General features: G+C 31.7%; 1 protein-coding gene across 3 annotated transcripts in view; it reads left to right on the forward strand.

Moving 5' to 3' along the window:
• zyd (sodium/potassium/calcium exchanger zydeco) overlaps window positions 1–27,554 on the forward strand; it is an 83,523-nt gene that overhangs the window by 23,593 nt on the left and 32,376 nt on the right. For 2 of the 3 annotated variants that reach the window (XM_088234016.1, XM_088234017.1), the window contains exon 2: window positions 25,631–25,804. In XM_088234016.1, the coding sequence (XP_088090142.1) occupies window positions 25,631–25,804 (174 nt within the window). Of the gene's footprint in view, window positions 1–21,331; window positions 21,447–25,630; window positions 25,805–27,554 lie in introns of those variants that run through there. The other variant, XM_088234018.1, reaches the window with a different exon arrangement.

Raw genomic sequence — 27,554 nt, forward strand, 5'->3', positions numbered from 1 at the left:
ATTTTTTGTTTTTTTTATTTGAAATTTATTTATTAACCCCCACGGATTATAACATTCATTTTACAAAAAAAATATTTCATATTTTATTTATAGGTATAATTGTTGTTTATAACTGTTGTTGATAATTATATTTTTTACGCCTTTTGAAAAGTTTGTCTGAGTCTTTTGTTTACTTTTGTCAGGTAGTTTATTGTATCATATCAGTCCCTGGTTTATTACTCTCGATTTTCCTTGTCTTGTTTTGGAATGTTGCATGTGATACTGTTCTGATATTTTTGTATTATGTCCATGTTTATTTTTTAAAAAATGTTTTAGTTCTTTGTTTACAATGATATCAGTGACTAACTTTTAAATAAATTTTAAATATTCTAGTTGAGAAAATTCATTCACATTTAATTGTTTAGCTTATTTAAAGAGCTCTTTAGTTGGTGTTAGATAAGGGAGGTCATAATACTAGCTTCAATATTCTATTTTGCAGTCGTTGTAAACTGTTTATGTCATTTTGGTTTCCTGTTCCCCATAGTTGTGGCATATAACATATTTTAGATTTGGAATAGGCTTCATACATAAGATTTTTTCCGTTTTCGGAACAAATTTTTTGATTTTTAAAAAAAGCCTCGATAATGTTGCTATTCTGCTAATTAAATTATTGATGTGAGCTGTCCAAGTCAATTGTCAGTCTATCACTAGTCCTAAATATTGAACATATTCAATTTCAATTAATCGTTCTTCGTTTATGTAAGCATCTATTTTATGTCATTTTTTTGACCCGTATACTCCTATAAATAAATAAATACATTTCTCGTAATGGGCACAGAGCCTCGCCGCGTTAGGTGTAGTGGCAGCTCCAAATACCCACTATCAAGACTACTAAGTTAGGCGCTCCATAGTAAGTAATTAATAACAAGATATGATTTTCAATCATTGTTGTGTATAAGAATGTTGCATTATGCACAAGATGGACCCACTAGAGAGACCGCGCTAGAAGAAGGGTAGTAAAGGATTTTAAGACTTGAGTAGAGGGGAATCGCAGGTTAGCGCTAGCAACAGGGCCGGATCATTACATATTATAAAAAGTAAAACTACTCTCCAAGCAAATATAATTTTAGTATTAAGCGATAGACGAATAAAAATATATATTAATACCCAACTGATTTACTATTCTTCCTACTTTTCGGTGTTCTCTTAATTTCTAACATGTTTATCTTATCACGTACTGTATCTTTATTCATATTTTCCTAGGTACATACCAACCAACTTCACCAACAAGCCACAAAAAGTTATTTGTTGAGGTTTTTGTACTAATTAGGTGTATTTCTTTTTTATGTATCTCAATTTTTAGATAATATAAATAAATAAAATAAAAATAAATCCTTACGCAGGAAAAGTTTCAGAGATTCCATAAAATATTCCAATCATTTTTCTTTCAGTCTTTTCTCATTCGTTATCATTTGATCGTTTGTTGATCTTATTATAATAATTTTATACATAGATGCGTAGGTTTTTACGGTCACTGTTATAAATATGTATCTTTTCTGGGTGGTTCCGTGTAAATTGGATTCGTTCCTACGTTTCGGCGGTAGCCAATAGTAATTGCTGGAGCCATCCTCACTCGGTTTACCCTAAAGATGGCTCCTGTAATGATAGCCGAAACGTCGGAACAAATCCAACTTACACGGGTTCAGAACATGATATTTTTATAGAAATAGGCTGACATTTTAATACCATTTTTATTCAGACGATTCTTGCGTTCAGTTTTAAAAATAATGAATTAGAGCCTCCAAGCCTCTCCGTCAGCGGCATATAAAGTTTAAATTGAGCCTAGAATTTAAAAAAAATCTTAGTAATGGTATTAAAGAAAAGTGTGTTATGTAAAAACGAATATCATTAAATTTTGTACAGTTAGAGTATTTGAATAAAAGAGAAGAGCACACGAATGGACCTCCCTTTAAAATGATGAAGATTTAATAAATATTGGCGAACTGGATGACAAAAGTTCATTAAGAATTATTGAACCTAAAATTAACAATTGTTTCTTCCGCGAACGATATTCTGGCCCGAAACAGGGAAGAAGAGCCGTTTGGATTTCAGATTGTACATAGGAGAAAATAGAGAATCGCGCCAAACTTAAAGTACTGAGAGATAATTAAGATGATTGTAACCAAGTACACACCTATAGAGATGACTTTAGGTACCATGAGTGTTTAGTTTAACGTTCCGCAAGACTGGATGAACACCGTCACCTGGACTCAATAATTGCAACTGCGGAACAAGCTGCTCGAAAAAATGACACACGGAAACTTTTCAAATCACGCGTAAGATCTGTGGTAAACGCTCGATCACCCTAGGAGCTGTAAAAAAACTCTGATGGAGCGATCGAATCAGACACTGCCCACGTAAAGGAAATATGGCGTTGTTATTTCCAGAGAGTACTTAATCGCTCCTTTTCTTCTTCCACCCTAGATATTTCTATAGAAGCTGCATCAAGCATACCGCATGAAGTCAACATTCCTAACGATTTTCTGACGTTGGCTGAAATAAAAATGGCCGTGTCATACTTAGAGAATGGGAGGGCAACAAGAATAAACGATATGCGCCCGGAATTTCTCAAAAGCACCATCACGTGCATTATTGGCCCTTTACAACAACGAATGACCAAATTATGAGAACAATAGAGGTGCCCGAGAGACTGGGTGAACGGAGAGAGTACCGCATAACTATAGAGGCATAACGCTACTTAGTGTACAGGGAAAACTGTACCTTTGATAGAAATGTTGTGACATTTTCCGCTTTATGACAAAGAGCCCCATTTTGCATAAAAATGCAGTTCCCCTCTAAAATTGCATTTATTGGAGATAAAATAATACATTCATCTTAAAAGAACAAATAAATAATTTAAAACAAAAACCTGTTTTCCTATACTTTTATGTACTCCACGTGATTTATGCCTTCGTCTACATTATACAGTCTATCAGAACCATGAACAGATATAATACTCCACAGTGGTTGGATGATTTGCAGTTTGCTAAACTTAATACAGAAAAGATGGATTCGTAACTGAAGCATAAAAATGAATCAAAAATACAATATGCATAAAAAAATATAAAATCATTAATTGACACAAAAAATGAAAATTAATCATTTTTATACGATTCATAACATTGTTAATTTCAAATATTTGTTTCCCTCTTACATTTTTCAAATACACAAAACCGTTTCTAAACGTAAGTTTCCAATTAAAAACACTTGGTATACTTCCCATTATTTATTCGACCTGTTAGCGCTTTCTCCGTCCCTCTAATAGGCATCTTCAGACTGGTAAATATTTTATAGTGTCAAGATAATTTACCAAGTATTTTTAATTGGTATCTTAAGTTTAAATATAAGTTGTTTTATCATTTAAATGGAATTCCATTGAGCATTGTCAATAAATAAATGAATTTAAAAAAAAAAAGAAATTTAATCACTTTATATCTACTATATACTCGTAACTAAAACAGAGCTTGTCTCTTTTTTGGAAAGTTACAGTTGTAAGATAAATTAAATTTATAAAAAAATATTGTAATAAAAAAAAAATATTATGTAACCATATTAATTAAAAAATAAAAAAAATAAAAACTCCCGTACTTTTAAACGCAAACCTACATTAAAAAAATAAACGGGAAGAAGTTTCTCAATTGTTAATTTAAAGAAATTGACGTTTTTAAAGAGTTCGTGCTAAAGTGTTATTAAAGAAACGGGGACGAATCTACGCTTGATACCACTCTGAAAAGATTGCTAGTTGTTACAGTAAAGTGACTGCATGACTTGAGATTAATATAGATATGTACTGCGATTCGCGCATGATTTTAAGGCGGAGTTGTATTCGCAATATTACATATGTCTAGTCCATTCAACACTTTAATATTTTTTTCTAGTAACATTAGCAAATTGTATTGAAATAACCAAAATGTAACTCACTACAACAGGCCAGGAGACCCAATGAAAGTGGTAGATTACAGAATAATACTCCTAAGATTCTCACCCAAAAACTCACTTAAAAGATTGCAGAATTTCTCGTCAATCAAATTTAAGCAAGCATTAGTCTAGAGCTAACTTCTCCCACTCCTTGATTATGCAGATGTATGTTGCCCAGATGCCAAATCTAAACTGCTTTAAGAGTTGGAACGATTGCAGAATGTTTGTATACGTTATATCTTAATCTTCGCAAATTTGGCCAAAAACCGAACACCGCACGCAACTACACTGGCTTAGTATTAGGCATAGAAAAAACATTTACGTTCTATCGCTTCTTCATAATATTGAATAATCCCACTTCGCCTGATTATATGAGAAGGCTTTTCCAACCTCTATCACAACACGGACCGTCTCTTCATTCTAGTAACGAGAGAACTCTTTTAGTACCCCTTCATCGCACTACTTTTCTGGCCTTCTCTTTCATAGTAGTAGCTGTTCGATAGCGGAATAATCTACCCACTAATTTTAGCGATGCCCCTTCTTTATTTACATTGATATTAAGAATGAAATGTCACTATCTTAATGTTCAAGTTGTTCCTTTCTACTTCTTCTTTCCTTCCCATCACCTCTCCTCTCCTCTCTTCATTGTAGAGTGTAAATTTTTAGTTGATTTTTTTTTGAAATTTTTGTACAAAATGATAAGATTCAGCACAATTACCAAAAAAATATATTCACGTACTTGTAATTTTCTCAAAGGTAGGAAGAAATAGCCTTAAGGCAACATGCCCGCCCTTATACAGGGTGTTCTTTTAACCCTGTCACATCCGAAATTACGATGATCAGGATGAGCAAAAAGACATATTGACACACTAAAATATATTTTTAGAACGTCCAAAATATTTAAAAAAAAACAAATTTATTTATTTATTTATTTATTAACGGACATTGTCCATGTATACAATATATAAGGTTTAAATATTACAATAAAAGAATAGTTTAAAACATTAAAAAAAAAAAAGAAAGAAGCATTGACAAACATAAGGGACATCGAGACAAGATCTGGACTATTTATTTAGTGCTCGTTTAAATCGTTGTAAACTTAAACCAAAAAAGTCCAGATCCTGTCTTGAGTTAACAATACGACAAAGGCGGGTCATTGGAGAATTTAGGCCATAGTTTGTTCTATGCTGATCGATGAACAGTACTTCATTGTTTCTCAATCTACGAGTCGGAATATTGAATTTTACTTGTCCCAGTAATGATGGAACATCGATTATACCATTTAGTATGCCGAACATATATATGGAGTCAATATTAGTTCTACGTTTTTGTAGACTATAAATATTTAACATTGACTCTATTTCAGCATAATAATAATTGCTGCTTACTTCTGCACGGGAGAAACGAGGAGAGGGGAGGGGGAGTCTGATACACCATCAAACGCGTGACCGCGCCCTCCTCGCTTCTCCCCTGCAGGAGTTAGCAACCATTTGTTTTTTTTATATATTTTATTTTTTTAAATTTTCTTCGTTCTAAATATTTTTTTAAATTTGCTAATATGTTTTCTTGCCCATACTGATCATCCTGGTTTCGGATGTGGCAGGGTTTAAATAACATCTTGTATGTATATAAAGTGTTAAATAAATAAATAAATTAAAGAAAAGTCCAATTCAATTTTTAAATTTAATGAAAGTAATTTTAGTAGGAAGGGTCTTCCTTCATCTTATTTGGTTCGTACTCTCTATGGCCTATTTTTAATATGGCTTATCTCCACATGATTTTTCTTTGTATAATTTTCACCAAAGAATAGCCACAAAAAAACTACAATTGTTAAAAGAAAACCACTTAATTTTAGCGTGTCGAGTGGCCTATGGTGCATTTCACACGTCTCGTCCGAATCCACACGCTCAATAAAATTAGGGTAGATTGACATTTAATTTATTATATTATTTTGTATTGATGTATTTATTAACAGGGAACGCATGCCTTTTACTTAACAAAAATACACATTTGATAGAATATTAACAATTCAACAGAATGTGAGAGAATAAAAAAAAACAAGGTATTATGTTACATAAACATAAGAGTTTCATACAAAGAACATCCTCAGATGTAGATTATAAAAAAAAGTCGTAAAAATCGTATACAATGTGTGTTTATAAGATTTTTGTTTAAAAGGTACAAAATATAAATGTATTCCATGCAAAGAGCAATAAAATTCTTTGAAACCTCAAACCTAATAATAATGACAAAAAGAATCAAACAATTATCAAATAAAGTATACACGTAAATACACAATAGTACCTACACAAAAGCAAAACCAAAAAATGAAAATTACTATTCACCATCTTTGAAATGATAAGATTTGATTTGTATTATATATTTATAATTATTTATTGATTTGAAATTTATTCAGCGACAACTCTCAGGCATAAATCCCGTAAAATAAAATCGAGCGGAGATTAGTCGGCCCCGTGGTTAGTATGTTTGGAAGCCGTTAAATAATTGTAATACAAGAAAAATCAATCCACCTATTGTAATTTTTTTTATTTATTTATTTTTTATTTAACTTTTTGTACATAATGTTATTTGCACATTGGCGGGCTTATTGCCAAATGGCAATTTTTTCCAACAAACCAATAAAATAAAAGTTTTATTTTTATAATTTAAGTTACAGAACATATGTAATAGAAAAAAAAGATTAATAAGTTAAATATATAAAAATAGAAATAAACGTATTTGTTTATAAATTACCTTAAGTCAAAACTATTACTGGAAAAAGGAAAAATGAGGAAAGAGGAAAAAGGAAAGGAGGAGAGATTAAGGAAGAGAAAGGAGCTATTTCTTCAGACGTGATTTAAACAGAGATAATGTAGTAACATCTTTGATGGTGGATGGAAGATGATTCCACAGTCGAGCCGCATGGACACTATATGAGTTAGAGAAGAAAGAGGAATTGTGGATGGGAATTAAGAGAGTGCCTTGAGAATTAGAACGAAGAGGTAAACCATGAACTGATAAGCGTTGAAATTTTTCACGCAGGTATATAGGAGCGTTAGGACTATGAAGTACATTGAACAGAAGTGAGAGGGAGTGATAGTCTCTCCGCTGTCTAATTTTGAGCCATTTCAGTTTTACCTTGCCGTGTGGATTTTTGTCGTCTGCCATTCCTTACAAAATAAGGTGCCTACAATCATCATCACCATCATTTTGTGTCTGCTTTCTAGTTAGAGCATATTATGGTGTCTACAAAAAGCATCCAGGCATCGTCGGTTGCCAGCTTCTGTAAATCCTTCCAAATCGGCTTAGCGTCCTGTAGTTCTGACATGAACTGCCGACGAACAGTCAGCAGTGGACGTCCAAGATGTTGAGAACCTGATGCCTTGTAAAGCAGTCAAGCGCGGTTAAGGCTTTAGGAAAAAAAAATCATAGGATATATAAAGAAAAAAAACATAAAACAGTAATACATTCATACTAATTAAAATTTAATGTAGTTTGTACACGTGTTCAAAAAATTTATTTAGATTTATTATTAGTATTATTTTTAATAGTTTTTTTATACACCTTTAAGGACAAAGCTATTTTGACCATGACTTGTGTAGAATTTTAATATTATGTTGGTATCTGAGTGACTTATTCATCTCAAATTCTTTTATTTTTTATTTTATTTAAATATATTTTCATAGAAAGAAGAGCTATAAATGCGTATGGAAAGAGGACCAGGGCGTATATACTCCCTCGCATAGTAAAAAGACTCCCGGACGAAATAAAGAATAGTGATATAAAAAAAAACAAAGTAAAATTGGTTTTAAAAATCTTTTTCTTAAATTCTAAGTTTAGTGTATAAAAAAAAAAATGAGGAAACCAACAATTTAAAACAGTGTCATAAAAAATGTTTGTTAATAATTTTTAAATATTTCGTTATCAAAAAAGACTTGATTTACTCATATTTAATTTTTGTAACTTTTATTTTATTGATATATTTAAGATTTTTTAATATTTTATGTAAACTTAACAAAATTATTTTGTGTTACCAAAATGTTTAAAGAGAGAAATCCCTGCAAAAAAACTGCTTTTGCAGTTTGGCGGGAATTAAAAAAATTGTTTGGAAGAATGCTTATGTGAAAAAATTTCAATAAAAAAATGCACGCATACAATACCATAGTGTAACAAGGATTGTACAAACTTAATGCTGATGAATGCGACGCCTGCTATTCCTGGCCGCACTCCAAGCTTTTTTGAATGCGGCTATTTCCCATAACATATCCTCCCAGGTATTTGAAACTCTCGCCCCTTTTGATAACTTAGTTTGACGGTCAGGGCCTACAAACTCATTTGATGTTAATTGGACTGATCGCCAATCTTCAAATTGCTAGTGTCTCGTGACATTCGTTTAACGGTCGTGTTTTGTCGCATCATGACGGCCGTTAAATGTCGAGAATGCATGTATGAGTTTTTTTGCTTTATGCTAAATAAATGGACATGTTAGCAGTCGCAATAATCAACTTGTGAACATGAGAAGATGTATGATTGTTGACAAAGCGAGGTCTGTATGTAAATGAACCTGGTTGTAGTCCTGTGGTAGTGGTCTTTTCTCGATCAGAGGTCCGAGTTCTACCTTTACTTGATTTCCTTTTTGTAACACAGTTATTTATCTATTGTGGAAAACTGCACCAAAATGTATTGAATTATAAGATCACATTGAAAAAAAATATGGCGCTGCGTTCCATCCTCTATGGCTACCTTTACGGGAAATCTTCTGTTTTTTGTAGTTATTTGTTTTGATAAAAGTATCTAATTTAACTCTTTCAGACCTTAATTAATTTCTTTGGATGTAAAAAAAATGCTGTTAGTGTACAAAATAAATTATTTGAAAACTTTTAGTGGTTTTTAGTAGTTTTTTTTATTTTTTAAAAATCTTTTATGCTTTAAAAATTATTAAATGTTATTTTTTTATAAACAATGGGTCTCAAACTAATGATCAACCCACAAAATATGTTTATTCAATCAAATTAATTTATTTTTTCTAAAATATGTTAAAAACTTGCCTTACTTATTATTTATAGGGACGACAGGAATTTGCTCTCAGAGTCAGCTGTCAGGTCAGGTCAGAAGTCAGCTGTCAAAGTCAAAAACGAACTTTTCTATGTAATACTGATTACAGAGTTGTATCCCAACTTAACACAGGGCCCTTAGCCTCATTGAGTTTGGGAAACGTTTTTTTTTTTGTAATATACATGTATTTGTATGAATAAAAATAAATAAATGAATAATATATAAATTAATACAAAAAAAGTAAATACATACAAAAAGGTTCCAGTTATTAAAAACTACTCATTGTTTTTAAATTTAGGTAGGTACGACAGTAAAAAAAACTTAAAGTAAGTTTATATTTAAAGAAACACCAAAGTGAAAGGGTGAAATACCATGTTTTCAGTATTTAACTATTCATTTCTACTTTCGTTCTTACGGAAATGAAATATATATGATTTGTACGGCTCTCCGTATTTCATTCTTAAGTGTACGGATTTAAAGTTTATTTTAAGACAACACCCGAGATTTTCCGTTAAAGAAATGAACCGGTAAAAAAGTTTAAATGGCTCTCCTGCACACTAAGCTAATAGTGATATGTACCTTTTTACTTTAATGCAAAAGAATATATGGGGCCCTATTACAATCGATCTACACAGGTTGCAGTGACGTCAGGCGCTTTTTTGGCACTGACCCCTATTTACAAAAATAAGAATACAAGTTATGGAAAACTATTACAGTTTAATTTAGTGAAAATACAAACGCAATTTAAAACAGGTAGCATGTGGTAGCCGAATACGGCATGTTCTGACTAATAAACTGATCCTCATTAAGCAATTAATAATGCTAGAGAATTGTCGCCCACCGGCGGAACATTTGATGTGTAATTGTATCTATTAAATTTTCGTAGATATTAATTTGTTATTTAAAAAAAAATGCTGCACATATGTACATATCACAGTGTGGTAATTTTGTCTTAAATACACACCTATTCTTTTATAAAAAAACTGAAATTGGATAGTCTAATCAGTCTTGATCATTTATTACTAAATAAATGGTCAGACTATCGCTCAACGTTCAAAACAGTATTTTTTTTATTATATCCCTCAGCAGCTTCAACTCTTTAAGCTATAATTCTTCAGTCGTCCTTCAACTTGGCTGATAGCTGAAGACACTGAAGAGCCTGTAACAATATTGACATTCCAGAGAAGCATGTTGGTGCTCTTTCTATCCGTTTCGGAGTTTACAATTAATAAGTTTTTTTTATTTTTCAGTCCACCATAGATTATTATTTTTTAAATTCCAGTTAGACAGCGGAGAGACTATCACTCACTCTAACATCTGTTCAATGTACTTCATAGTCCTAACGCTCCTATATACTTGCGTGAAAAATTTCAACGCTTATCAGTTCATGGTTAACCTCTTCGTTCTAATTCTCAAGGCACTCTCTTAATACCCATCCACAATTCCTCTTTTTTCTCTAACTCATATAGTGTCCATGCGGCTCGACTGTGGAATCATCTCCCATCCACCATCAAAGATGTTACTACATTATCTCTGTTTAAATCACGTCTGAAGAAACATCTCCTTTCTCTTGCTTAATCTCTCCTCCATTCTTCTTTTTTCGTTTTTCCCATTGAGTAATAGTTTTGATTTAAGGTAATTTATAAACAAATACGTTTATTTCTATTTTTATGTATCTTTAGCTTTTTAATCTTTATTTTCTATTGAATATGTTCTGTAACTTGGATTATAAAAATTTAACCATTATTTTATTGGTTGGTTGGAAGAAATTGCCATTTGGCAATAAGCCCGCCAATGTACAAATAACATTACGAACAAAAAGTTAAATAAATAAATAAATTCTTGGGCATATGTCGACGATTTTGAATGATCTGAAAGGCATGCTTTATACTGACAGTTGAGAGTCTAATTAAAACGAAAAGTCCAATTTAATATTTAGAGTTAATTGTTTTTAGCTAATTTTGATCAATAACGCATGTGCTATATTGATTTTGTTTTGTCATATGATTTGATAAGATATAACAAATATCAATTATCACAAAGGTTTTACGTCTGATGACGTTCTTTCAATTATTGTTTTGTAAAAAAAGAGATAATTTACAATCTCCTTAAGATTGACGATTGCGTGTATCCGTTTTTTTTTTATCAAAAATAAAATAAAATAATTAATAATAAACACAAAGATACAAAAAGAGGTACGCCAAGTCATTTGCTAATTACACATAAAATGTGATTGCATTCTGTTTCTTTAAGATCCTAGCAGTATTTCTAAACTTTAAAAGGACACAACACGGCATAGTTGAATTCAAACCAGGAGTTGCGTACTGAGCGACGTCTACAAAGAAACTAATGGGCCAAAACGTAAACCAACTCATTTATGAGTAGTTGAGTCGCCTTCTGTTTGATGTGCGTATGCGGTTTCTGGACTATTCTTAATTCTATGCTTGGTCCATCTACCATCTGTACCTGTAACGAAAACGAAAATAAAAATAAAGATTTGCACTAAACTTTAAACCATAAACAAAAACATTTGTGAAAATTAATTCCATTAAAACATATTAGGCAATTAATATAAATAATGTTACACTCTTAAAAATGTTTATTTTGAAAATAAAAATCCAGCTATTTTAACCTCAGAAAAAACTATGAATTTGTTACCTGTGATTGTTGTAACGTGTTTAATCTATAAATGTTACCATTGTAAAAAATATACAAATATATAAAAATACTTAAAATATTTATTTAACTCGACAGTCATATATAGAATAATCGTTCAAAATATAATAAATATAGAAAAACAGCCTCTCAACAAGGAACGACCCATGCCTGAACTTGATCCAACTCGCTAGAAAATCCGTGTTGAGTTGGGGCTCTTGTAATGCATTCATAAACATACTAGCAAATACATAGATATATAATATTCACGCACACATATACATAATATATTTATTTATATTATAATTCCATAGCAAGCACAAGAGATTGCTTCTTTTTGGTGTGGTGCTTCGTTTCGTTTTTCGTTTCTTTACTTTTACTTTATTACTTACGTATTTTTTTTTGTTAACGTGTTGTAACTATATATTTTATTAAATTAAATAAAATTAAAAAATACAGAAACATTTAAGAGAAAGAAATATGGAAGTCTTGGCATCTACATAGCTTATGATCTGTTATTGGCTGGTTTAAAATGCCACTTCACACACTGTGTAAAATTCACGATTATGTCTTAATTTGAACATCCATATTCCTTATTTTTTTCGTTAAAGAGCTAAAACCTTTATTGATGCGGGTGAGATTCATCATTTTGAATTATTTCACCTATGAACTAGGCAACGCCTTGAAATATGTTTCAATTTTTATACTTCTTCTTGGACCAGGTGAATTTATCAATAATGTTTTAAGTTTGTTCAATTTTTTGTAGACTAGGCTGTTAATATTAACATATGACAACGAACATTTTAGAGAAGAAAACATAGACGTCTAGGCATCTAAAGGGGTTATGACCTGTATAAATATTATATTTATACAGATCAGTGCATACATAATTGCACATCTCCACTATATTACAGTGATCCATCCTTAAGAGAGAAAATATATCATAATGATAAAAATAATAATTTATTTATGCTAAAGTAAGTTAATGCTTACCATGTTTATAACTAATATAAACATTAAATGACATTACGATTCATAATTTTTTTTTTCGAAATCTTTTTTTTTTCATACATACACTAGCATAATAAAGAAAGAGCTATTTATCCTTATTTATTTATATATTTTTTGTATATGCGTCATCTTATGTAGGTACTTACGCCAAGTCGCACAGGATGTTTAATTTTTTTGAATTATTATTGATTTTTATTATAATGTGCCTTCCTCAGCCCGTCTTTTTCATCAATCAACATTCGCATAGATTTTTTTTTAACGGTTTTAATTATCCATTTGCTTTACTAACGCAGCACTCTTTTCCCAATGATTAAATTTATTGCTTTTTTATTTTTTCATTTGTTAATAGACCAATAAACTAATCCAAACATTAAAAAAAATATATGCATCGTATTATCACCACCATGATTTTTTAAATTCGACGTCTCATCTGACGTATGACGTCTTGTCGATCTCGCGGTGTAATAGTCAGTGCATTTGCCTACCATGCAAGAGGTCTCGGGTTCGATTCCCTACATGGTTGATATGAAATATTTATTGATAATGGTGTTTTCATAATAGAATATACATTTGTACCTGGATTGGTACCTGAAGCGTAAGACTGATCACCTTGCCTTACCTTCATAGAACAAAAATCATCAAGATACGCTACGGTTGGTGTACCAATGCAGTGCCTTATGCATCATTAGGTGCGGAAAGGGAATGATGATGATGACGTCTCAAGTTCTCTTCTTCTCGGTGAGTTATACGGATTGTTTAAATGACTTTCCGTAAACCGGAAATCTATCATAATTTTCTTATCATTAGTTGATTCGGAAGAACTGGTGACGTCGTTCATTTAAAAAAAATAATTTTTTTATTCATTTACGAAAAATTCGGCGTACAATTTGATTATCTAATTTTTACATATTTTATATCTAATTTCCCGTAGGGCTGAACTGCCTCTTAGTTTCGGTTACCATTAACCACCAACATAGTACAATGTGCAGCTTCATGTTTTTTTTCAGATATTCTAGCAAACCTTAAATTAATATTTTTTTTATTTATTATTAAGATTAACTTACATACATATTTATATTAAAGAGAAGAGAAACAAGAAAAAACAGGTTACATAGAGGTATATATAATATTTATAGATAATCAATATTCTATTATTTATATTCAAACGATCACTGAATCAAATTCAACCATAAACACCTCTCTCCCGCTTCTACTCCCACAAAATCTACTATATACCATTGTGTCTTTCTACTTTTTTAATAATAATTTTCTATGTATCAATATGTCCTAAAAATGACTATTGGGCGTATATATAAATAAATAAATATATATTTTTACATTTGCAATTCACAATTTGTCGCCCAACTAGACAGTAGACAATGGTCTGTTCTGAGGCTAACCTATTGTAAATTTACTGGTTTGCAATGGGACATAGTTATAATAAAGATATACAAAAGATAAATTACATTAATCGTGAAGGAGATTTTTTTTTTGGATTTACTGCATAGCCTCGAGTATATCATTAATTTATTTGTAGCCTGTGATTTTCCTTGGCTTTAAACGTATTTAAGCTATTTAAGGTTTTTAAAGAACTGTCCAACTGACTTAACACTCTCGGTGCTATAACACTATAATATTGCCTTTGATCGAAGCTCGTTCTTGCAGCAAGGGTTGCACAATTTTCAGTTAGAGCACATCTCGTGTATCTGTTTTGCTGGGTTCTTTGTTCAATAGTTTTAGTCATGGGAAACAGGCAAAGCGCTGACTATACAAACAACTATTTGACATGCAATACATTTTGTTCCGCACAAAGAAGAGAATTATGCCATTGAGAGCGCGCCTGGCACCAGTTGCATTTATTTTGCTAACACGTTCCTACATTTTCCCGTAGGGTTGAACTTCATCATTGTTCAGCAGGTGCGTAAAAATAAAAAATATTTTGGAATGTTTTTTTCTTAGCATCAGAACAAAGAAAGATACGATATTACGTATTGCGACCTTGATAAAAATGACACCGCGAGATAAGTTATTATTAAAAAAACTTCTTTCTTTTATAATATTTCTTTAAAAGATAACCAAATAAGTAAATAAAAAAAAAAAATATTTATCAGCCCACCATAAAAAGACCTATGAGGCGCCCCGTATATCGGGGACAATACAACCCATCCCAAAGCCATGACTCACCATAGACTATGGAGGTGTTAGGGCAACCCTCGGAACTCCATTTCACCACTTAAAGATAAAAAAAAGTTATTATTTTTTGTTTTTGGAGATATGTCTTCTTGAGTTTGATCGTACCCACTCCTATATTGTTGTCCATCTCGTGGCCTAGTGAGCAGTATCAGAATAAATCTGTAGCATCATAATTACTACAGTGTCTTTTTAGATATTTTACTCAGTTTATTCCAAAGAGTACTAAATTTTGTGGTATATCTTGCTCAAAAAAATCGTAAAGATACGTGAATGTTCTCCCAAGAAAGATAAAAAAATTAGTTAAACCGCATTTATAACTCAAAACCACCAAATTTAGAGTGTATACAGTGTGCTTCTGGGGTTACAATTTCCGATTCAGAATGAGAATCTACAGCCCTACGGGAAATTAGATACAATTTTTTTTTCTTACGTGCGAGAAAAAAATAGATCATTAAATTATACGGTTAGGTTTCTTGAAAATCTACGAAAAACATATTTTAAAATATTTCAATACAAACTTACTACTTTGAATGACGTCACTAGTTCATATGAATTAACTAATGATAAGAGAGTTGTGGAAGATTACCGGTTTAATTACTGTCACCGGACTAATCGGCAGAATGACCAAGAAAATGCGAAAGAGAACTTGAGACGCCACACGCGGAGTAAAATAAACAGAATAAAATAAATACAATAAAATAAATACAAACAAACTATAACGCTGAAATTACAATACATTTTTTTTTTTTTTGGCTGAGTTTAGGTAATAGTCCATTAACAAATAATAATAAAAAATAAAAAAAACACTGTACTTTGAACCTCATTTTGACCCATTCTCCAATCAGGTTTTTGACCCATGTGATTCGAACTTTGCAATATTTTATTGTTTTACTGACAGAATGCAAGTCATTAAAACTAGTTCCGAGATGATCGCATTTAAAGCTTTTTTATTCTTTCAACGCATTATTTCTCCCACAATTTCCTTTTTTTTTGTTTTAAAGCTTTGAAAGTGAAATTTTTATGCTAGGCAAGGCGTAAAATTTGAAATCAACATCTTGCACCCATATTAAAAAATATTTGAAATATACAAAGACTGTTGACTTAATGCATTCTGTCAGTATAGCTTCGATATATAATGGAATATTTTATTATATATACAGGTGTCCCTTAAACCCTGTCACATCCGAAACCAGAATGATCAGTATGGGCAAGAAGACATATTAGAATATTTAAAAAAATATTGAGAAAAAAAAAAAAATTCAAAAATAAAATATTTAAAAAAAACCAAATGGTTGCTTACTTCTGCAGGGGAGAAGTGAGGGGAGCGCGGCGCAGTATCAGACCCCCCCCTCCCGCTCATCGTTTCTTATCTGCAGAAGTAAGCAATCATTTGCTTTTTTTTATATTTTTTTAAATATTTATTTTAAATTTTATTCGTTCCAAAAAAATATTTTACTATGCCAATATGTCTTCTTGCTCATACTGATCATCGTGTTTTCGGATGTGACAGGGTTTGATGAACATCCTGTATATATATATTTCACAAAAATGTTATATGTTAAGCAAAAGGCTATTCAGAAAAGCTCTCGGAGACCGAATCCATAATACCATAATTAGGGATTCGTGAAATACAGGATATCGTGCGATGGAGCAGATACAGACGAAGATACGGAAGGGGCTATATGTTATATGGACAGAATTAGCAGCGACAGACTTGTGTACACTTGCAGCCACTATACACTGGAAGACCAAGCGGAAGTTGTCCATATATATTTAACTACAACGACCTACTTTACTAATTGAAAACTTTTACTGGAGACAAATTTAAAATCAATCTGAAAAGTACACGATGACTGAACTAACTAGACTAGACGAGACATAAAATGACTAGACAATATTAAATTTCTAATGTAAGCCTAACGGGATTGTTAAAATTGTAAATAAATAAAAAAATAAAAAGATGAGGCGTAATTATGATTTCGAAGAAGGAACAGTTGGAACTCATCGTCTCAGGAGAACAATTAGCTTTCTGTAACACAGATCTTAGAATGTCTCAAAAGTTTAAGAAAAAGAAGAAGTTCAATGTTTTTGTGCTGTCACTTTATAATTTAGTCGAATATTGATTAATCCACCCGCACCACCAATTACTTCTTTGGTTCATGTTGGAAGTATTAGGCGCTTTCTGACCTCAGGGTCAATTGAAAACTGATCAAGGGTTATATAATTTGAAGAAGACCAAACACCTAATTTGTAAACCGCATAGTACCAGTTTCACGGGCCAAACATCTGTATATTGTACTAGTCTTGTTCAATTTACAATTTGTAAACCCTTTTCTCCCAGACGGTACAAGTTTGTCCAGGGCCGCGATTATGAACGGCTATCTTCATCGGTATACACCGAGACGGTTAAAACTAACATCAACATTTATGTACGAAAGTGTAGATATTTGTATAAAAATTCAAAGTACCTTCGTCGGTTGCCGGTAAAATAGAACATGTTTAGAAAAAAAAATGTTATCATATTACATTATTTTTATTAAAATTATTTATTGAAAATTCTTGCATATATGTAAATATAAGTTATTACATCAATAAATATATTACATTTTCACACAGAAAACTTAATTTAACTTTGTCGATAAAATTAAAGATACATTTTAACTTCCCATCAGCATACGTACCCAGGCATATAATAACTCATACTATGTCTCTTGTATTTATTTATTGATTTATTTAGGTCCAAAAGTACAGAGGTTATAAACAATTTGCAAATATAAAAATACAATTTAAAATGAAAAATATATGTATGTATGTATAAAACAGATGAAAATATTAGAAACTCAATTATTATTTCAAAAATTTAGGAATAATTGGTTCTTGTTACTAGTAATGAAATTTACCTTCATGAAAGTTCATAATATAAATATGAATTAAAAATATATTAATGTTTGATAAATCGTCATCCAACCTTATCCGCTCCCAATACTGGATAGGGCATTGCATTGTTAAACCAAATGTTTTGTATCTCGATTATCTGTTACAGGGAGGTAAGGTGATCAGTCTTACGTTTCAGTTGCTAGTCCAGGGACAATGAAATACTTCAGTGAGAAACTACCTTTGTCGACAAATGGTTCATGTCTACCTTCCCAGTACTCGAGCCCGGGATCTCGCGAACGCGCTAACCGACACATTACGAGGCGGACGTTTCTCCACTCGATTTTCATTTCAAGATTTTTTTACCTGAGAGCGACTAACGCGTCAAATACACTCGTCTAGGATTCTAGTCCTATTTCACACACATAATTATATTATTTACCTGTCCGTTCAAATATAATATAATTTATTGCGTAAAATAATAATGCGAGTACCTATCTCACAATATTTTTACAATGGCAAATAAAGTATTTTGAAAACACTCGATGATCAAATAAACATCAATTGATAATTTATCTAAACTGTACACAAAGCATGGTATAATTTATTTTAAACATTAATCATTATGTGTAAGGCTTTGTTTGAAAAGACAAAACTATCTTAAATTCAACATCAGTGTTATTCTATCTATCAATCAAGATTATATGATTTTTCTTCTACACGTCAGCTGTTATGAGTATATTATACTAAATAATTCATGTTCACATTTAAAAAAATTTAAATCTCATAAATCTCTTTCGAAGATACAAGGCTGATTACAATTCCATTTAGATATTTACGGGCACAGTTGTGGAAAAAATAATTTTACCACTTATAAATACTTTTCATTTTCGACTGAGTGAATCAAACCTCAGATCTCATTTAAATTAGTTCAACATACTTACTAATATACCATGATGTGGACAGTATTCAATGAAATATTTAACCCTTCACTGCACAATTTTTCTAATTATAATTTTTAAAAATCATTATGTTATTTTTTTTTCGGTTTTAATTTTAAAATTTAGATGTGTATCATATTTGTGGTACACCGGGCATAAAAAGTTGAAAAATACAAGAATATTTAAAAAACAAGAAATAATATTTTTTATGAACATCTTTTTATCTAAGAATTAAAGTAGCGGAAATAATAGGGTCTTTTCAGGTATTTATTTTTTAAATATTTTTAAATAAACAAAACAATACGATGACAACGGCACTAATATTTTTTTCGTGCGACGTCGGATAAATTTTCTACAAAGGTTCAAATTATACATATTTTGAATTACCCGAAAACGAGACGTTACGCGCCGTGTGAGACAATCGGCACGTATTACGTTTTGGCGCTCAACTTGCACGCAATGTTTATTAAAAGCGGCCTCCGTGGTGTAGTGGTCAAGACGCTTAACTCACAGACGGAAGGTTCCGGGTTCGATTCCCGGTGAGAACATAAAAAAATAAAAAGTGATTTTTCTCAAGCCTGGGTATTCTGTGATGTAATTCACCACTGTAATTGGGCCTCCTGGCCTGTTGTGGTGCAAAGAAAAAAAAAAAAAAGAAGAAAAAGAAGCTTATTCGGCGGTCGCAACGCTCGACGTCAAAATGACGTGATACCAACTTTCGTATGTGCTCATTTTTAAACCCGAAAATTATTAATGAGAACTCGTTTTAAATACATTGATAGTTATATTATTAGAATCGCAAAAATCCGCTCTAAATATCAATGTCATTTTTAAAGTTGAAATTACCCTATTTTTTAAATACAAAGAAATTACTATTTGAACATTGGCGTAATTACGTTTTAGACAAAACACCTTCAACTGGCTTTTTGTTTAAAATTTGAAAGAACAATTTTACCCTGGTGGCAATTTTTGAAATAAATTATAAAAGGTAGTATAAATACAATATAATAAACTAGTCACTGAGTTGTAAAAATGCTTAAAATCACTTTTGTCGTACGATTATCGAAATGAAGCGAATCGTCTACATTGGGTAGTATAGGGTTGATCTTGGATCTTTTAGACTCTAGAGGTACTTTAAAAATTCGTCAATTTGTAAAATTGACGAGCAGATTGGTCCATCCCTACTGACTACCATTTTTGTAATTTTTTTGTTTTTGCTTGTTTTGGAACAGTTTGAACATAAAAAATATAAACAAAATTGATTAATAAACAATTTGTACAAGAAAGAATATGAAATAAATGAATTGGAAAGGTTATAAAAAACATAAGTAAAATATCGAATATTTTTTGTGTCCCAGTCAGTAAAGAATATGTGAAAAATGTGATTAAGATCTCCAATACCTCCACATTCACAGGAATTGGAGTCCAAAATTTTAATTTTAAACATATGAGATAGAGTGCAACAGTGGCCAGATCTGATACGGCAAAAAGTTTCAATCCTAGACCTATTGAGTTTACTCGCGCTATTGTACCAAGGTTTGGAGGGAATATCAGGTTGGATTGGAATTTCATTTTACTTTTCAAGAATCAAAATTAACCACTCTAAGCGAATCAGAAATATCAGAGAAATCCACCCGGTCGTATTTTAAATGACCAACTTTAGATCCCCCTGTGTTGATTGTTTACGTTTCCGTAGTTTGCGCGGAAATACAACAATAGATCAGTTGTTTTTTTAAAATTAAATATATACCTACCTAAGAACCTGATAGCGGCAAAGAGGTGGTGTCGTGTGATTGAAAGTATTAAAATATTTTCAGCTAAAAGCAACTACGAATACTTACTGTGAAGTGCTTTATGATAAATGGAAACAAATTCAGAAGATGTCAAAAAATACTTAAAATAATAAAAAAAGAAGATATTTCTACAGTATCTCAGTTTAAATAACGTCTGAAGAAACATCTCCTTTCTCTTTCTCGATCTATCCCCTTTCTTATTTTCTCTTTTCCTATTTATGTCTGGAATGAGTAAGGTATAGTAGGGGTAAAAGGAGTATAAACGACAATATTATATCGTACTCTTTTTTATTTATTTCTTTGTATGGCATTACCAACGTGAAAATAAATGACAACTTACTAAACTACCGTTTTTGAGATAGAAAATTTTGAGAAAAAATTGACGACTGAAATTATTGATTGCTATTAGCGCTATTACAAATACTAAAATAGTCTTTAAAAACTCCTTAAAAAGTACAGCATGTTAAATCCAATATTCTTCCCTAGTAAAAATACCTTATTGCGCTGCAAATAAGTACTGCGCATGCCTACGAAGAATTTCCGATAGGAAAATTTTTACTATTCTTATTCTCTAAATATGTCTTACACTTTTTTAACGTTATTCCCGACTTGTGAAAATATCCAATTGATAGTACTATTTACTGCACATTCTTAAACCAGGTAGGTATAAGAGCTATCCTTGGGCATCAATGGACACTTTCCTTATGCCGATGCCAGCGTGTTAAAAATAAAATTTTCATGTCTATTAACTAAATAATATACCTACTTACTAGATATACTCTGAATTAATTAGCATTCTATTTTTAAAAGCCGTATCCGTTTATCTGTCACGTCGGCTACGTCCAAAAATAAAATGGCGACCACAAAAAGCAAGTTACAAACAGCTTCTTCTTGCACTTATTTATGCAATACTGAAACCACTTAAACCAGTAATTGATTTAAAATAGTTTCAAAACGAAGGACTCAGGTAATTTACCTTTGCTGCAATAAAAAATACATTTGGCTCAGTTACTTGTTTTAAAACAAAGTAAGATAATTTCAAATTATTATTATTATGTACCTTTGTCATTAACATATTAATACACAAAGGCATGCCCTGAGACCTTAGAAATGATGAATGACACCTAACTCATGCCCAAACGTTTAGTCATGCCCAAAGCGTATTTAGTCATTCTTCGACCGCCAGCCAGGCGTAGCGTTTAGAATCAAAACAAAAATGCCTACATGTGTCATGAAAACGTGTAAAAACCAGATATACATTGTAAAAAGGATTGTATAACTTTTTATTAATAAATATTTGTTCACGAGTGATTAACAAAGCTTAGAACCATAGAATTTAGAATAGTCCAGAAGGAGGCGAAGAATAATATTTGAATATATTGGACTGTGTCCAATAATCCCCCCACCGTGCCCTATTTTTGCCGCGTGCATTCGTGATGTCGCCGCGTAATGTTGCACGATGGGAAAAAAATAATCATAACACAAATGTAAGTTAAAAAAAAGCAATGTGTTAATTTCTCTAAAATTTTATTGTTCCCGCGGAAATATTGATTGACACAACAGAGTAGATAAGTAAAGGGTCATTTAATAAAAGTAATTGAATTAATGAACTTTAAACTCAAAATATATAACAAATTTTATTTGACATAAAACGGATATTTTTATATCATGTTAAATAATATTTGATGTTTTAAAGATAATGTTGTTTAAATGTCCCCCACGGCGTTGTTTCATCTGAGGTCTAATTTTTATTAGTTCTTTCATTAGATGAGCAAAGTAGGGTAAAAAAAATTACTACGCTGGCAACACTAACGAAATAGTCATTTTGTTTCTTCGGCAATCTGACAGATGGATAAATAACTCACATTTTAAGTAATGCATTTGCTACTTAAACATTCTTTTGCTAATTAAACATGAAATGTGTTACTATACTGTTTCTTTAAGGTCCTAGCAGTATTTATACACTTTAAAAGCACACGACACGGCATAGTTGAATTTAAATCAGGAGTTGTGTACTAAGCAACGTCTACAAAGAAACTAATGGGTCAAAACGTAAACCTACTCATGAGTAGTTTAGTCGCCTTCTGTTTGATGTGCGTATGCGCTTTCTCGATTACTCTTATTTCTATGCTTAGAACAATTAATATTCAAATATTTATAATTTTTTTTTGTAACCGTCAAACTGCGCCTAGCGGCGCAATCGCGAAGCTTTTCTTAGTTACAGGGATGTGCAGATAGGAATACGTTTTTAAAATACACTAAACGTGAGTTAATATTTTTTATGCATTTCCCAAAATCCAGTGAAAAGAAATAAATGAGTCAAAACTATTAGGAATTGAAGGAAAGAATCTGATTGGGATCCATAAAAAACTAACGTTGATTATTAACACAATTTTTTTATATACCATAAATGAGTAGGTATCCTCTAATTTGCGGTAGCAAATGCATGATCGTTGAATGCATCTCAGGTTAAAACGAACATACTTAGCAACTATGCAAACGTTTTTGTGTCACTACTTTAAAAAATATTTTACTTCATAGGGCGCGTCTATGTATTAACATGTCAGTGATCTTTGTCGTCTCTGGGCGGATAAATAATTCAGTTTTGTTTGCGAGATAGGACCAGAAACCTGGACGGTTTTTTTGACGCAATAGCTGCTCTTGTGTGAAAATCCTGACAAAGGAAATCGAGTGGAGAAACATCCGCCTCGTAGTGTAGTGATTGCTATGTTTGCCTACCATGCTTGAGGTCTTAGAAGGGTTGACATGAAATAATTTCTTTCAAAGGTAGTTTTACACTGACGTATTTTATTATCCCTGAAATGGCACGTGAGGCGTGAGACTGATCACCTTACTTTCCTGTAAAAGATGATCGAGATACGCTGCGTTTGATTAAAAATTGCAGTGCCTATGCACCACCGGTTGCTGACAAGGGATTTATGGTGATGATGATGTATCTGAAATCTAGTGGAAAATATAGTAATTAAAAAAAATAAAAAAAATAAGTTTTAATGCGAGATGAGATTTACATTTTTGCCTTTTAATGAAAATTATAATTTCAATTTGTTGCAACAGCGAGAGAAAACATTTTTGAGAAGGGAATATGGAAGTGCAGGCATTTACAGAGCTTATGACCTATCATGGGCTGATTTAAGTGACCAATTTACACACAGTGTAACATTCACCATTCTGCCTATGTTTAAACATCCACATTTCCTCAACTCCTTGTTCTGTTGACTTTCCGTTTTTCATTCACTCACCGTGAATGTTACACAGTGTGTAAAGGAGCCACTTAAACCAGCCAATGACAGGTTGCCCTGTAAATGCATAAACTTCCAAGTTCCCTTCTCAAAAATGTTTTCACTCTCTGTTGCAACAAATTTAAATATTAATAACTCCCTCGGGAGGAAATCCAATCAGTTTGCAAGCATTTGGACATACTCAAAACATTGTTAAAATTACAATTAATTACACATAGCGTCAATGAATATTTTCGATAAACAATATATAAAACACCGGATTTCAATATATTTATACGTAAAAAAAGCTGTTTACGACAGAATAGTTTGTGATGATTACTGCCAAAATTTTTATTTATGAAAACGTCTAAAAATCAAAAGTGTTTGTGGTCGGAATATGGAAATTACGTTTACAAAAATATAATTTTTAAATAAATATCCACATAGGTATATCCTCTTGAAATTTGTATCACAAGACTAACATTTTTGTAAGGGTTACTTCGGGTATAAATCATTTTTGGAATAATGAATTGAATGCAATTAAAATATGTTTTATTTGTACATTTTTATTGTTATTGAGGCAAGATAAATAACACATGTTCCCATTGAATTTTTTTAGAAAATTATTCATTATTTCAATGGGTTTTTAACATAAAACAATATTTAAAAACAATCCCGAATTGAAAAATGGATATGTCTTAAATATGATAAGCTATTCGACATTGGCATGTACAAACGTATGGGTATAGATTTTCATGTTTATTTTCTTGCATTTTATGACTTTTGAAAGGGAGTTGAGGGTTAATATTTTTGGAACCCTTTATATACATGTAAGGGTGGGCATATTGTCTTATGGCAATTTCTTCCAACTTACTCAAACTGTTGGGTTTGAGAAAATTACACGTTCGTGGACATATTCTAGGTTTAATTATGCAGAATCTTATAAATTTACGGGTTGATGTTTAAATTGATTTATTTTTCATTTTGTAAAAGGACTCTTGTTTCATTATACCCTACAATTTTAGAGTAATAATATAAACTCGAAATACAATAATTGTCTAAGAGATTTGCCGATGGTTGTCGATAACTAAATCTTTTCATACACAAATATTTGTTATCATTTTTTCAAACAACGAATATCTTGAACAAGTAGAAGAATTTGTGTATTTGGAAAGCATATTTTTAATTTTTTTAAGAGATGGAAGAGTCGAAAGAGATATTGAAAGGAGAGTGAATGCGGGAAACAAAATGAACGGCGCACTAAGCACAGTAATTGCTAATAAAAATATGCCAATTATAGCTAAACTGGCGGTGCACAACGGAGTTTTAGTCTCAACGCTGATGTATGCGAGTGAAACTTGGAACGAGCAGAGAAAGAATAAAAGCGGCGTGAATGCCGTCAAAATGCGATCTCTTAGACTTAGACGAATGTGTGGAAAATCAGTGTATGACAGAGTTACGAATGATTAAGTCAGGCAAGTGTGTAAATCTGAGTCAGGTATAATTGATAAAATAAGGAAAGGGTCTTTGAGATGGTTCGGTAATGTAGAACAAATGGATGACGAAATAATGGTAAAACAGGTATACATGGCGAGAATGAACGGTAAGAGGACGAACAAAGAAGACGTGATATGATCAGATAAACTGAAACCTTAAATCCGGTCATGTCAAAAGCAGGCAGAACCGAAGGGCGTGTACGACTAGATGAATGAATGTGGAAGAAGCTAGAAATTGGTCAATTTTTGTACTGGTCTATAAATAAAAATAAATACTTCTGGTATATTATACGTAATTCCATGGATACAACGTTATTTGAGTTAACCCAATTGATAAACATCGGCAAGTCTCTTACTATTATTTAATGGCGTGATTAACCAATTATATTGATTTGAATGTTTGTTTCTGATTTCAGTGTTAAATTGCACACAGGCAGCTATAGATGACTTCCCTACCGATTTATTTACTCAAGAACAGCGGCAAAATGGCGCAGTTGTATTACACGTCATTGCGTCACTGTACCTGTTTATCGCTCTGGCGGTAGTATGTGATAAATACTTCGTACCGGCCGTAGACAAAATGTGTAAAGGTAAATCAAGCAATGTATTGTATTAAATTATAATTATTGATGTATGTATTAAGTTTCATTGAGAGTAAAATATGCAGGACCGTCAAACTGTATTTAATACAATATTAGGGTTTGTTTTGTTGTATTGGTGGGTACAAGACCCTTATTTTTCTTTACTGAAGGCCTTTGTTGGCTTTTTTCTCCCGGCTATTTTTTTTATATTTTATTTATTTACAATTTTAAAAAACCCGTTAGGGTTACATTAGAAATTTAATATTGTCTAGTCATTTTATGTCTCGTCTAGTCTAGTTAGTTCAGTCATCATGTGCTTTTTCAGATTGATTTTAAATTTGTCTCCATTAAAAGTTTTCAAGTAGTAAGGTAGGTCGTTGTAGTGTTTAAGTCCATTATGTAGTATTTTTGACTGTCCTGTGTTTGTCTTTGCTTTTTCAATATGATAGTGTTTTTGTTGTCTGGTGTTATATTTATGTATGTCAGCATTTTTGACTAATATTATGTCGTCGTCTTGTATGTTTCCCAGTGTTATTTTGTGCACAATTTTTAAGGTCTCAATTTTAGTCAAGTAGTTTATCCTTCCGTCTTTTCGGAGATCTTCCCCGAGGACAACTCCCGTGAGGATAAATATGCAGTGCAATATAAAGAAATCTGGTGGTGTCAGGCCCGATGATAGGGTTTTCGGCCCCCTGGCCCTGGGCAGCGAGGTGGAAGGGCCCTTCTAATCTCCTATTTGCAATATTTATTGAGTTTTTTTTTCACATGATAATTTTTTACACACAAAGGAAAAAAACCGCCTGAGATTCAAAACTTATAATACGAGTATATATACAAAAACGGTTCTGGGACCCGGCTATCTTCTACTACTATGGTATTTCTGTGTTAGAAAATTTAAGAAATAAATAAAGTAAAAAAAATCTTGGTTCGGTCCCGGGCCCTTGGGCATTTGCCTCCTCTGCCCCCCCCCCCAACTGTCAATTGCTCTGGGTGGTGTCCATTCTTTGGATATGACCACACCAGTCCTTCCTTCGTTGTCCACTTCATCCTACAACTTCCTCAGCCTCATACATCTCTCATCTCTCTTATTATGGTGTTCGTCAAGGGACCTCTTAACCTTAAATCAAATATTGTATTTTGCATCCTTCTTAGTGTGATTTTAAAATAATTCTTTCTTAAATATCCAATTTAACGAATTCCCTGTATCCACAAAAAAAGGAAAACTTTAAGTTTGGAGAGGAGAATTATGAAACATTTTTTAAAGTATCAAATGTAATTAAAATATTTTACAAAGTTTTGTAAATAAAAAATATTGTGGAATTAATGCTTTAACAAATAGCCATCTTGAATTTATGCGGTTTTGATGTTATTTTTTTTAAAAATTATTTTTTTATTTATTTATAATGGTTCACAAACTATAAAAAATACATACGAGATTGGTATAATAATCACGATTTGTTATGTTTGGATATTGTTCATCAAGTATATGTGACCGCAATATGCACAAATAAGTAAAAAAAGTATATTCATATTTTTTTATCGACTAGCTAAATTAAATTATTTTAATATTATGAAAGTTATTACGATAAATTATACTAACGGGCTACAAATTCTTTTTACCTAACTAACAAAAAGGGCTATTTGAAATTTAAAATGCGTTACCGTTCTCTTATAATTAATTAATGTATCGTTAAAGATATCAATATCAGCATTTTTTCTACATAATTATGTAATCTTAACATACGTGATGATTAAAGTG

Source organism: Micrasema longulum, unplaced genomic scaffold (assembly GCF_059751315.1).
Source record: "Micrasema longulum isolate JH-2025_06_02 unplaced genomic scaffold, ASM5975131v1 h1tg001178l, whole genome shotgun sequence".
NCBI lineage: Eukaryota > Metazoa > Arthropoda > Insecta > Trichoptera > Brachycentridae > Micrasema > Micrasema longulum.